Genomic DNA, 12939 nt, shown 5'->3' on the forward strand with positions numbered 1-12939 from the left:
TAAAATATTAATTGTTGCATGATAGTGATCAACGATAAATAAAATATAAAGTTTTCAAAAAAATATATATAGTTTTTATTAGATTAACGAATACGGCAAAAGTTCTAAACCTACGACCTACATGTGTATTCTTTTAACAGATTTGATAAGAAAAAAAACCCCCGATTATTGGGTGATAATCCCCCTCAGCCGATATAGCCAGGGGGTCTCGAAAGAAGCGTGGTCGCTATTTGATTCAATAAACCGGGAGATTTTGCAGCCAGTGCTGATTGAGAATTCTAGTGCATCTGCTGAGAAGGATTTTCGATCTTCATTAGATTATACGTGTCTCCTGATCAATGCTAGTATAGAATATAGACCCACAATTTCATTCCGTCCGGCTGATGAAGAGGCATATTGATCTTTCCATGTTTGTCCAGTGTGCGCTCGCAGCGCGCACCTGTTCCGGAGAAGGGGGAGTGCATCGCACGCGCGAAACATCTTGTTTTATGCTGGCCTTTACGACCCGTAAGTCGGGTAACAAGAAACACGTGGGGCATCGTAGGAGGGTGAGGGTGGGGTTATTTTTGGCGATAATAAGGGAGGGTCAACGTCAAGTCAACCATTAGTCACGTGGTGCATGTTCTGAATTATTTTTATATAAGAACTCGAACAAAAATATCAATATAAATCACAGTTGCCGAGTTGGGCCAGAATAATAAGGCTCAACAGGTACTGTTGCTGTCAGAATTTGACAGACAACGTACGCCAGTGATTAATTTTGTGTCAGCATGCATGGCTTTAGTGTAAATGTATTAAAACTAGTTTGAATTCTACATTCTAATCAGCTTCATGAAATAATTGTACAAATGGCGACCACCAATGCTGAGTACATGTACAAGTACCTTAAAGTCAATATCTAAATATCTGTCCTTGAATCGCGTTTTAATTAACCCAGTTTTTTCCCTCTATCCTCTACACAAATATTCCCGGACCTGTTTGTGGCTTTCAGGTCCTCCATGTTTTGACTGATTTACCCAGTGTGTGTATAATTCCTATTGACGTTGGTAGCCCTCTTTACCCGATCGTCCGGTGGTTTTTAACGAGTTCCAAAGGATAATGTAAACATAGGATACCCGATATTGACTTTTCCCAAAGGTCAGAGTATTTCTCGGAAGGCACCGTTTGATGCCTTTATAAAACCTGGTTAACCCGTCTGAAATTGCCACTGTCTTTCTCTCCACTTTCAGATTGGAAATGCCAGCAGGTGCTCGGGGTTTAATGTGGTGTTGGTGCATATTTTAGAGACTCTTCAGTTTACTCTCTAGTTTTTTTTTTTTATTCTCCCGATACCATTAACAGTGTAGAGAAACTCCATTGATTCTCCCCGACTCAATTCAATGGATCGGGATTCGATTCTAGGGAAAGGGAAAGGGATGACTTATCAACAGTTCTAAGCCTCTTTTCCCCCTACTATCAAGACAAATCTAATAATCTAATTTATTCTTATTAAATGTGGAAGTTATAACCGTGTAAAATCGCGAAAATCATTCCTCGCGGATTTTAAAGTCTCACTTTCATTTTTCAGAGGGTTGTAAAAAACGATATGATTTTATATGTAAGGTTGGTGCTCGCGATTTTGTTTAAAATATCTTAACTTGATGTTAACTGCGAAACCATATGCCTGTCAATTAAATATTTTACATGTACAGTTGCATATTATTTTCACAAATACATTTTTAATTCATCGATATTGTTGAATGAGGTTAAATTACATTATAAAATATGCTATAAAAACCTTGCAATTCAAAGAGCCAACGATTGGGGGAAAATGTAAAATTTATAAGGTAAATCATGCCGTATCTCTTATTTGTATAATGGGGAGTAGAGTGAATGAAATATTTATGAAAATGATACAATAGCCACGTACTTATTATTAATTAATAGATAGCGTATGCGATACATGATTGATATGAAAGAATACATTAACCATGCACGTAACATATGCCCTAATTAAGGCATATGACGGAACCTTGACATTTCAACACTGTCTAAGAAATCTCCAACAGTATCAATGTATCCATGCATCGTGATTTTGTGGTTGCTGCACGAAACATCTGGCCCTCTTGTACATTTGAAAACCAGATAGTTTCCATCGACTGAATACTGCTTGCAATTTGCAGAAACAATAAGGGGGAGGGGGAACGGGGGTGGGGGTGGTTCAATAACATCGTACAATGAACATGGATTTTCTGCTTTGGTCCCAGGTATGTGGATGCTCTATCACCCCAATTCCATGTACCTGTAGTAATTCTCTCACCCCCAGTCCGCATACATACATACGAACAACCTGTAATTTCGGCTGAGACTGTTTACTGTCTGACGTTTGCAAGAGCTTTATTCTATGTATTAACGGGAAACAGACGGATTGCAGGTTTTATTAAGTGGTTTGTGATGAGAATGAGCCTTCTAACGAGTCAGCGATATGTCGGTGGCATATTTTGTTAATAGCGGCTGGTATTTCACCATATGGCTTCTATTTTATGCACGTGCGAAAGAGCTAACCGTAAAATTATACTTGTCCTGGCGTTTCAGCTCAATGCATTCTGTATACCAGTATACTTTTTTTAATTTACCAAAAGTTGTATGATGAAGATATGAATGAATTATTTACATTCAACGTTTCCGAATTTAAAAATAGTATGCGCTGCATGCAAAGTATCTTATTGTTATCTGGGATGCCTCGTAAGATTAAGATTTTAAGTTTTAAGGGAGCTTACTACAACAAGGCTTATACTTGATATGACACAACGTCACAATCAAGATGGCGATTTAAATGTTATATCGATTAATTTGTTCGAATATCATTATAGCTCAATGGTTAAAGTATCGGGCTTGCGAACTGTATATTCTGGGTTCAAGTCCGCCTGAAGCTTTTGTTCATATTCACTAAATCAAATTTTAGATAATCCCATTTCCCCGAACATTACTTACTAGTACTTTTCGCCAAGATGACTTACAAACTTCTTTTGCATCATGCTTTCTTTCATAACCAATCGTTTTCTGCTGATTTGAGCAACTACTTCAGAGTGTAGTTAACCGCCTTAAATAAAGCTGACACCATGTAGCTAAACAATACCAAAGTTTTATAAGATTTTGATTGATTAAACAACAAATGAAAAAATAATCGTAATATATTTTTCTAAAAAAGTCATCAACCATAAATATCTTTGACATCAATAAGAACGATAAGAAAATATAATGCGCATTAATTGTTTTCATCTTAACTACATGGTATTGTGTTTTCCCCGACTCTGCAATTTTACGATCCAACAGTGGTGTGTATTGTAGTTGATTCTATAGAACGGTTTTTCTTTGCACCGAGCGCTAGTTGCCCTCAATTTGACATCTCATTAGAACTCATTATAAAGAAAAGAACGAGTTTTTCAGCGGGCTGCTAATCATGTACAATCAAGATGTTCGGAAACCCGCGCGTGCACGGGCTTAGTTGGGGAGGATAAAGGGTTCTGTCCATACATAATAGTTGGAGGCAAAGAAATTCGAACCTTTTCTCGATTGCAACAGTTTAATACAATTACTTGTCTACCAGAGTCTCCTCGGAGTATTTGACAATTATCGCGATCGAATTACTCGCTGGAACGTTACAAATATAGAATTTTGTCGCTTTTTGGCATCTCATAAGATTTTTGTTAAGTTCGTTCTGTTGGGGTTTTTCGTGATATAAGGGGCCTCAGGGGCCACTTATGTTTTTGTATGGTATGGTAGTTTTGACGTCATTAAGGGACTATTATGGACGCTGAGTCAATATTAGGAGAGTTATGCAAAATTGTTTAGCATTGACCCAATACAAATACGGTGTAAATTGTATGGGTGTTTTAATTGGCCCCAACACCATATGTCGATTTGATTGTCAATAAAGAGATTTTGATTGTGTAGACCTATTTTGTCCTCCAAAATATCTTGAGGTCTTTGTTAGAGTATTGTTTTCAGTTATAAACAAGAACCAATGAGGTATAATATGGGTCAGTAGGATTTCAAACCTATCGAACAATCCATTAATATTGCAAAAAGTACCAGCGATTCAGATTAGTGCAGCGCAATAAATATTAGCATTGTTTTTTAATAATTCTACATGTAATTTGTTAAAAAAAAAAATTAACTCTAGCACAAATATCGCATATGTGCGGATGCAAAAAAATCCACATTGTGCAGAAACTAGATTATACACTCAAGTAAATTACTCTGGTATATTTTCATTGATGAAAGGAATACAAGCACTAGAGGAAATTATTGGCCATTGTTCAATCCATTTTTCTTTGTATTTCACAGAAATAATCTTGGTATCTTTTTTTCATCCTTGAGTTTGATTAAATCATAGGTTTGCTGGAAGCATCTTTCGAAATGAAGACTCTGTTTTATAATCGTGTTCGAATTGCTCATTGCTTTGTAACCCTATCTGTACCGCCAGAAGTTTGCAAACAATTACGATCAAAGAAGATATTGCGTAATTATCAATTCCGAATATAACATCTGCCATCGAAACATACATGCAACATACACTTCCGCAATCTTCCCAGAAGTGTTTCTTTTTGACATCTCAAGACTTTGTTCTGAAATGGTTTTGCAATTGTGTCGTCAATTTCAACAAAAAATCTTGCCTGTTCAACTTCGTATCAATATCTTTTTCTGTAGTTGACATTATTGTAATGCGTCTTCGACCTGCCCTATAACTGTTATATTCAGATCTTTGTGAATTACATGTGGGGTGTAAAGGTCAATTTTTTTACCAGATTGAAATGTGTATAATATATTACATCAGGACCACATGTACGCGATAGTGCTTCTAGTGGCATTTGACCCTGGTATATATCACGTGAATGAATCTTGAATAATGACATTGAAAGACAAAACCAATCTAAATGAAATTCCCTTTTATCGTGTACATTCGTGCACCGAAGTTAATGTCAGAGTGAAATAAAGCCTCAAGTTTTCTTAGTTGCCCATTTTTTTTTATATTGATGAGGCCTCAAAAAACATATTGTGTATAGGGTAATCTGACCTAACCTACAAAAAATGCCCCGATACAACATGTACCATTTTTAGATGTCTGTTTTCACCCGATTGTGATTTTCATATAATTCCCGTTGAAAAACCCGTTTTTAAATATGACACAGCAACATTCTTAGAAATTTTATATTTGTGTCCTCATGCAAAAAAAAAATATTATGAAATAAAAAAAGAATCCTCACCTACCTAACCTAACTTTTTCACCAGTGTTACCCTAAACACACAATTTTTTTCTTATGCCTGACTAGGATGATGAAATCCTGCGGCTTCAGTATGAAGGTACATGTATGAGTAATTACACGTAATTGAGTCAGCTTAAAGTAATTGCATTATCGTTGGATTTCAAAATAAAAGAGTGATCCAATATGCATATTCTTGTCAAAACTTGCAGCGTGTTGGACTAAATTCGTGACTAATGGTTGCAAGTTGCTTTCCACCTCCCAATCTCATATATCTCTTTATTGGAGGCATTGATTTTCCCTCCCGATGATACATTATTTTAATTATTATATGTTCTAAAAGCACCCCCGAGTAGTTGTTACTACCATTAACTATTTGAAATATACATGATGGAGTGGATATTTTTGGCAATCTTCATTTCTAGAGTACTTTTGGTCACGTGGTTTGGGATAGTTGTACATGTAATTTGGGAATAGAATACGTAAATGTGTAGCAACCGGGAAAATTATTTATAGCTTTCGGTTTTTTTTTATCTCACCAAGTTATATTGATTGTTATCATGAGATATAGAATCAAAAATGATTCATAAATTATGATTTTTTCTGATTTGGTCGATCAAATTAAAATTTCATACATTCTCAGAAATTATGAATATTGATCTTAAACCCTTTGTGGATTGTTATGCAGAAAAATTAGAAATCCTTGTGTAATGATAATAAAATGGACACATGTTAAGTTTGAAATAAACCGGAAAAAGGATCTAATGAAATAGTTTTTTTTAAAACTTCAATCAAAAGAAAAAGATTCGAATAGTAACCAATAATATCTACTATATTCTCGACGTAACATGTGATCTTTGAGCCTTATAAAAAATATTTTTAAAAAATGAAAAAATACCGATTATTTTGTATAACTGAATCAAAATGATGTGAGAAGAGCCATTTTTTTGGAACAAGAAAAATGTCCATTTCTTAGCGTTCACGTAATGATCACTAGTTATGATAATGTACCTGTAATAATAAATAAGCAATAAAAACGACGGATAAAACAAAACATATAGTTGCAGACATGTCATTGGATGACATCTGTCCATCTGAACTTTGTCTTCGATCGATCCCCGGCAGCCGCTAAGTAGCGCTGCTGTTCTAACCTGCTATCTGGCGATGTCGATACACCTGAATGGTATAAATATCTGTCTATGTCGGTGACACGTTTGTTTAGATGATTGTGTCAATTAAAAATGATTAATGCCCCAAAGAAAAGTCTCGTTAATCTAGCTAGCGTATTTAATATTAAGGCAGATAATTTTGTTTTGTCAAATTGGGGTTTGCAATATGATTGATTTCGTTTTTTGTAAGAAAATTTGACAAAACGAAAAAAGTATGTTGTTAATCAAATAAAGTGAATAATCTCATATTTGATATATACCGGTATTTATTTGTTTACATTTGACATGAAAATTGCTGGTTGTTTAGACATTAAATACAAGCATTTGGAAAATTAAAATACGACATAATAGTGAAAAGCTTGGTTTTAAGCTTGGATCGACTCTGTCTGCTGTTTAGAGATAGGAGGGATGAATTGATTGTATTGTACAAAGCAATGCATATTCTACGAAGCATGTCTTCATGATAAAAAGAAACAGCCATAAAAACTCCACAAATTTTTATAGTTGTTTAAGAGTAAGGTTGATTATCTATATGAATCAATATACTGTACTCGTGTGTTTTTCCCAATCAAACCAGCATATTTTCGAACTATCGGCGTATATCTTCTAAAATCTAGTAAATCTATCTATCCATCACCGTCTCTACTCTATTGTCAATAAAGACGAGAGTCGGTATATCAAAACATTGCAACCCAAACCATTTGCAAAAGTGCATTTTCTTCCCCAAATTGCAATAATTGAAGCAGGTCTCTAGCGAATTGCCAGTACTTTGATAATGCTGTTATTTTGTTCCGAAAACAAACTGCTGCATATTTTCTTTCATGATAAGAGTACACTATTTGGTTTCGTATTTTTTTCAGTTATGGTGATATGGTGCCAAAGACGATTGCCGGAAAAATAGTTGGCGGCTTGTGTTCCTTGAGCGGAGTTTTAGTCATCGCACTTCCTGTTCCTGTTATTGTGTCCAACTTCAGTAGAATTTATCATCAAAACCAAAGAGCTGATAAACGAAAAGCACAAAAGGTAATATGTAAGGAAGGCTAAATAAAGATGAATTCACAAGCAAAATAATTAATTAATAAATATGAATCTGCCTTGAATTACAAACTTGTATCAAGGCGCATAGTGATACATGTACAGTCACAGGGGATCGCTTGTCGGATTATGCAGATCTTTATTGTTTGTTTCCAAAGACAAAAGTGATAAATTGGTAATTTTACACGTATTTTTGTGTATTGCAATAAAAACATCCGCTAACCCCCCCACCTCCTCTTTCAATCATGTTAACCACGTCTTTCTGTGTACATTTAATAAAGCAAAGGGATGACACTCGCCATCTTAAATTGGGGTTCTCGGTTCATGCTATCTTTTTAACAACTTTTCCTATTTGTCCAACGATTTCTGACGTTATCTAGGTTGAATAATGAATTATCTCTAGAAACCTTTGACCATATCTGGTGTAACGCATAATAAACGCATTGTGTCGAGATGCTTATCGAAAGCAACAGTAGGTGATGCAAACTCTTCTTTAAATCACTGTGGATATCCGGAAACATACGATAATTCAAGAGAGTTTTTGGCATTCTCTAGATTTATCATATGCTTTCGGAACATCTCAGTGGTTAAATGGAGAATTCGTGTCACCCGTCGACTTTGATTTTGTCGAGTATCTTGTTGGTTTACGCGCTAAATTAAAAGGCTAAATGCATGTACATGTATCTGACAAACGGAAACTAAGGAATTTTTGTTTTTAAAAATCCAGAGAATGATATATTGAGACCTTAAATATATATTGCACAAAATACTACAGTGATGTGACTAAAGCGGCACGCCATATCTTTGGTAGTGTGAATCTCATTGCGGAGAAAGTTTGTATCAAAGCACAAAAAATCCCATCGGCAAGATGTTTTCTCTATCCCATTATTGATCAAAGCAGCACTTATTCTTCCCACGAGTCTGCTTAAAATACCAAGTCACAGTTCATTAAAATAATTAGCTTAATAAGCGAATATTGAAGCATAGAAGAAAATCCAGCCAATAATTTTCTTGGATTTTTAAAATGAGACTCCCTGTTAAATTAAGACGAAAATGTTAACGTTCATTAATTATCTTTAAAAGCATTTTTTCCAAAGGTTTGGGTTTGGTGAGAATATTATGAAAATGTCAGAAGGAATTATAAATGTAGTCTCTATTTCATAATTTCCTGTCGTGTTTTATTGGACGATGAGAATGGAGATTTATGTAAACTTCAAGGTTTGCATTATGCAACCTCCCTCCCCCTCCCAATAGAAGAAGGGAATACGTTTTGAATTGAACGATTACAACTCTGATGGATTATTCTCGCCTGCCGAAGTTTAACAGCCTTTGATAATTAAATCATATTTCGTTAGAGACCCTCCCTTGGCTTTCAACCATAAAAAAATGCAAAGAAGAATAACACACACAGTCATATTTTTTACCTTAAAAAATCATTAGTGCGGACCTACATGTAAATGTAGAAATTTCCAAATATTAACAGCTTTCCAATAAAGCAGTGGCGTGATGGAATTTGTAAAGTGGGGCGGTTGGTGGCAGTGGCGTCGAAAGCAAATTGAAAGTGGGGGGGGGGGGGGGCTAGAGGCTAGACTAATCCTCAGAAATCTTGACAAGCAAAAAAAAAAAGGGGGGGGGAGTATACCTATTGTTTCAAAAAAAATTCTTACCTACATGTACCAACAAATTTCCCTTCCCCCCAAACCATGAAATTCCTAATCCGGTGGGGGGGGGGGGGGGGGGGGTGTAGATGGGGGAAAAAGATAGCGCAAATGCCCACTTGGTTTAGTCGTAAAATACAATTTGAAATTTATTTTTTTTCCAACTGAATATATTTGATAATGTTATAATACAAGTTTACAAAAGCACAATTTCTAACGATATTCAGTTTTGAATATTTTGATAAACAATAAGAAAAAAAAAAGAAATTCTAAAGTATCGAACCCACAACCTAAAAGCCCCGACTCTATACTTTTTCCTATTGTCTGGTGCTCTAACCACTGAACCATTTCAGTCACAACATTCGTTGTTAAATGCTAGATCCGACTTCAACCACGAATTTACGGACTTGTATTATTTTTCTAAAACGTTCAAATGTTGCGATACAAAATGACATTTTTAAAGTATAGTGGGTCATCTCTCCACGTTTTTGTTGATTGAAATCGGTTTAATTTCCTTTAAACCTTATATAGACTATGAAAATAATAAGGAGCTCAGACCAACTCTATAAAAGAAAAGGCATTGAAGTTCTAAAAATGACACTATTTGGATGTTTTGACACACATACTCCAGTTTAAATCAATATATTTCAAATATATAAGGGTTATAAATCGATGTTATGGTAAATATACATTGTTTTCAATAATTAAGAAAGAAATTATGAGATTTGTTGTCATTTTAATTTTATCATATCTTATCTATCCTCATATAGGCAGTTTACACGCCTTATTCACCCATCTTCTTTAGGAACAATTATCTTTGCTGCGAGAAAAAGTGGGGGTCTAAACCCTCTATGATGCTATGTGCCTAATGGTTAGGTCTAACTTTGCCCCCGGTTCCGACGCCTATGGTTGGGGTTTTTATAGAATAGATGGTTCCCACATGTAATTAGTAAAAACAATACGTTGACAACCACTCAGTATATTGGTTCACAATACAACATGACAATACGCTTGTGAAGAACCCGAGAAAGAATAATTGCAGATGTGATTTTATTTCAAAATTGAATACCAGCGCGATCTTGTTTCAAGATAAATGCATTTAATACCCCCTCCATCTTTGTTTTTTCCTGGTCTTTTAATGATTGCACCACTTTATATATATAAATATTAATATTTTGGGTCTAATTGGATTAAAATTTACATATACTAAGAAGTACAGAAAAACGGCTCCGGGTCAGCTCTTTCACATGTATGATTTGAGGAATATAAATTAAAACAAGGCGAAACCATCACTTCCGGCTGAATACAGTATAATTTATATTTTTATATAATTATTTTTATACTTGTATGTAACAGATGATTAATAAAGATTCCACTGTACAGTCCACCTTCCTGCTACTATGACAAAGATTTTGAATCTTTCAGGTTGCATATATGACCTTTGCAACCATATACTATTAGACACATATACATTTGTATATTCATGCTTTTCATAGAAATCAAGTTTCAGGTTAAGGTTCGAGACTACTTTTTTGTTCTATTTGGGCAATTATCTTACCAAACTTTTTTTGCCCCGAATTCAATCGTAACTTCTCGGGCCTTTCCGACAGAGCTCGGGAAGTTGTTTTTCTGTTTGCCGGAAAGGCCTAATGAGAAACACAATTCATAAATGTGTATATGGATAATTTTCCGAATTTTGAATGCCAAAATTTGTGACCTTTTTTTTTTAACAAATGCAAGTATCATTATTAATCTTGGTTATGTGCCTGTACAAAAATTGTGGCATTTCCTTGAATTGATCGATTAAAACCGTTGCATGCAAAGAAGTTGTCAAACGATTTTAAGTCGTAAATTGTTAGAAATGGGATATTCTATTAACATCGACCAAAAAAAACCCCCAAAACATACCAGTGCTTTTCAGAACATGATATACAAAATAGATCACATATCATTACATTATTGTTTATTACATAATTTGTTTTAAAGTTGTTATCAATTGTGAAAGTTAGTTAGTACATGTTTTTATACAAAGGAGGGAATGTATACACAAGAATACTTTCTGGAACGTAAAATATATCCAATCATCATTTATGGACGTGTACTTTTTTCACCTTTGTCAGTTTTCAATATTTCTTCAAAGGGTTCAGGGAAAAATAAGAAAAAGACTTAAATGTCAAATTCCTGTTGCACTTATTAAAGAAATTATTAAACACTGCATAAATGTATTGTGCTTTACTACACGTATTTTCGGAATAACTAATAATAATTATCAATTAACTTATTTATGATATATGCATGTACTATTTTGTGTTTAACAGAAAGCGAGAATCGCCCGTATTCGAATGGCCAAAAACGCCAGTGGTGCCGCCTTCATCAGCAGCAAGAAGCGAGCAGAGGAGGCCATGCGAGCCCGCGAGAGCGGACTAGAAGTAGAGGACCTGAAAAATCAAGACACACTGGAGATGCAGCATCACCATTTACTCAGCTGCCTGGAGAAAACCACAGTACGTTCTTATATCAATTGTAAGAGAGGAAAGTGTAACTATCCTCTCTAATTAAGCTTACGTCACTACGTGTTTTAACCCATTACGTCATTTGTATATAATTGTATCTATATAGATCAGCTTGTAGTGTCATTATCATAATCAATATTATTCGATGGATTATGTTTTAATTCACGTTTTCTCAGTATATTTAATGAAATTAAGGCTTTCTGAAGTTTAAGTTTTTAAATTTTAACGTCCTTTTTGCAAGATATTATAGTGCTTATTCCCTCCCCTTGTTTTGCAAAGAACTCTTCCATTAGTGCTATTACAGTAGTATAAAGAACCTATCACAACGTTCAAATTCTTACAATCTGAAAAAAAAAGAATTAAGCAAGAAAACTAATTAGATTGTATTTCCCATTCTAATCAGTGAAGATTGCTTATCACATTTAACAAATAACACGCTAAGAATCCTGCTTTCAAAATTTCGATATAATTGAAACAACAAAGGGTAACTGAAAAAACTGCACCGAATGAATTTTAGGGGCAATGCCTATAGAGTAATTGAATTTACCAACTCTTGGATATTTGAATGTTTGCCGTGGTTTGCATGTTAGCATTTAACAGCCATTTTGCATAGAACTGAATGAAATCTGACGTGCAACAACTGTATCTGTCTAGCTTTTGCTTGGTCTTATTTAACAGTTTACCCCTCTAGATTTTTTTTAATTGAACCCTTTTTGTTAACTTAATAGTATTTATGTATGGCAAAACTATTCGTCGTCTTCGATCAATCTGTTACTTGATGTCTTTTGCAATTGTGAGTAAAAACAAGAAACCCAAACCTTATAATTTTTCAAAAGTACTAATGACGGCATAATGGAAATGATGAAAAAAAAGTCTAAGCTTAAAGTGGCATATTACTAATTCTAAAAGTCGTTATGTGTTACTAATAGATAGGTAGTTCGGTCATTAGTGACAAACATATATAATCTGTGATCTCCCTAAACAATAAATTAAAAGCACTCCCCTCTTCTCTCCTTACCCCAAATCCACCCCCAAAAAGGTTAAATCTAAAATTTGAGAGGTTGAATAAGGCGTGGTTTTGCAGGACCGAGAATTCGTGGAATTGGATATGGCGTATAATGGGGCTCCTAACAAACCCTCTGAGACACCCCCTCCCTCTCCGGACCCCTCGCTGACGTCACTAGACCGGCGGAAAGGCACTGGGTGCTGCGGTCGTAGGTTTTCTCCACATCGAAGATTTCTCGTAAAGGTAAGCGAAAGACCTAAAGGGAATCCGAAGTGGCTGAGGGACGAACAGCCATGTTGTAGCAACCACAAG

At 35.0% G+C, this 12939-nt stretch overlaps 1 protein-coding gene across 2 annotated transcripts in view; it reads left to right on the plus strand.

The window, feature by feature from the left end:
* LOC105336729 (potassium voltage-gated channel protein Shal) overlaps positions 1–12939 on the plus strand; it is a 36328-nt gene that overhangs the window by 20465 nt on the left and 2924 nt on the right. The window contains exons 2-4 of one of the 2 annotated variants that reach the window (XM_011441161.4): positions 7276–7438; positions 11427–11612; positions 12706–12870. In XM_011441161.4, coding sequence (XP_011439463.3) covers positions 7276–7438; positions 11427–11612; positions 12706–12870 — 514 coding nt within the window. The remainder of the gene's footprint in view (positions 1–7275; positions 7439–11426; positions 11613–12705; positions 12871–12939) is intronic. The other variant, XM_011441162.4, reaches the window with a different exon arrangement.

Source organism: Magallana gigas, chromosome 4 (assembly GCF_963853765.1).
Source record: "Magallana gigas chromosome 4, xbMagGiga1.1, whole genome shotgun sequence".
Classification (NCBI taxonomy): Eukaryota; Metazoa; Mollusca; class Bivalvia; order Ostreida; family Ostreidae; genus Magallana; species Magallana gigas.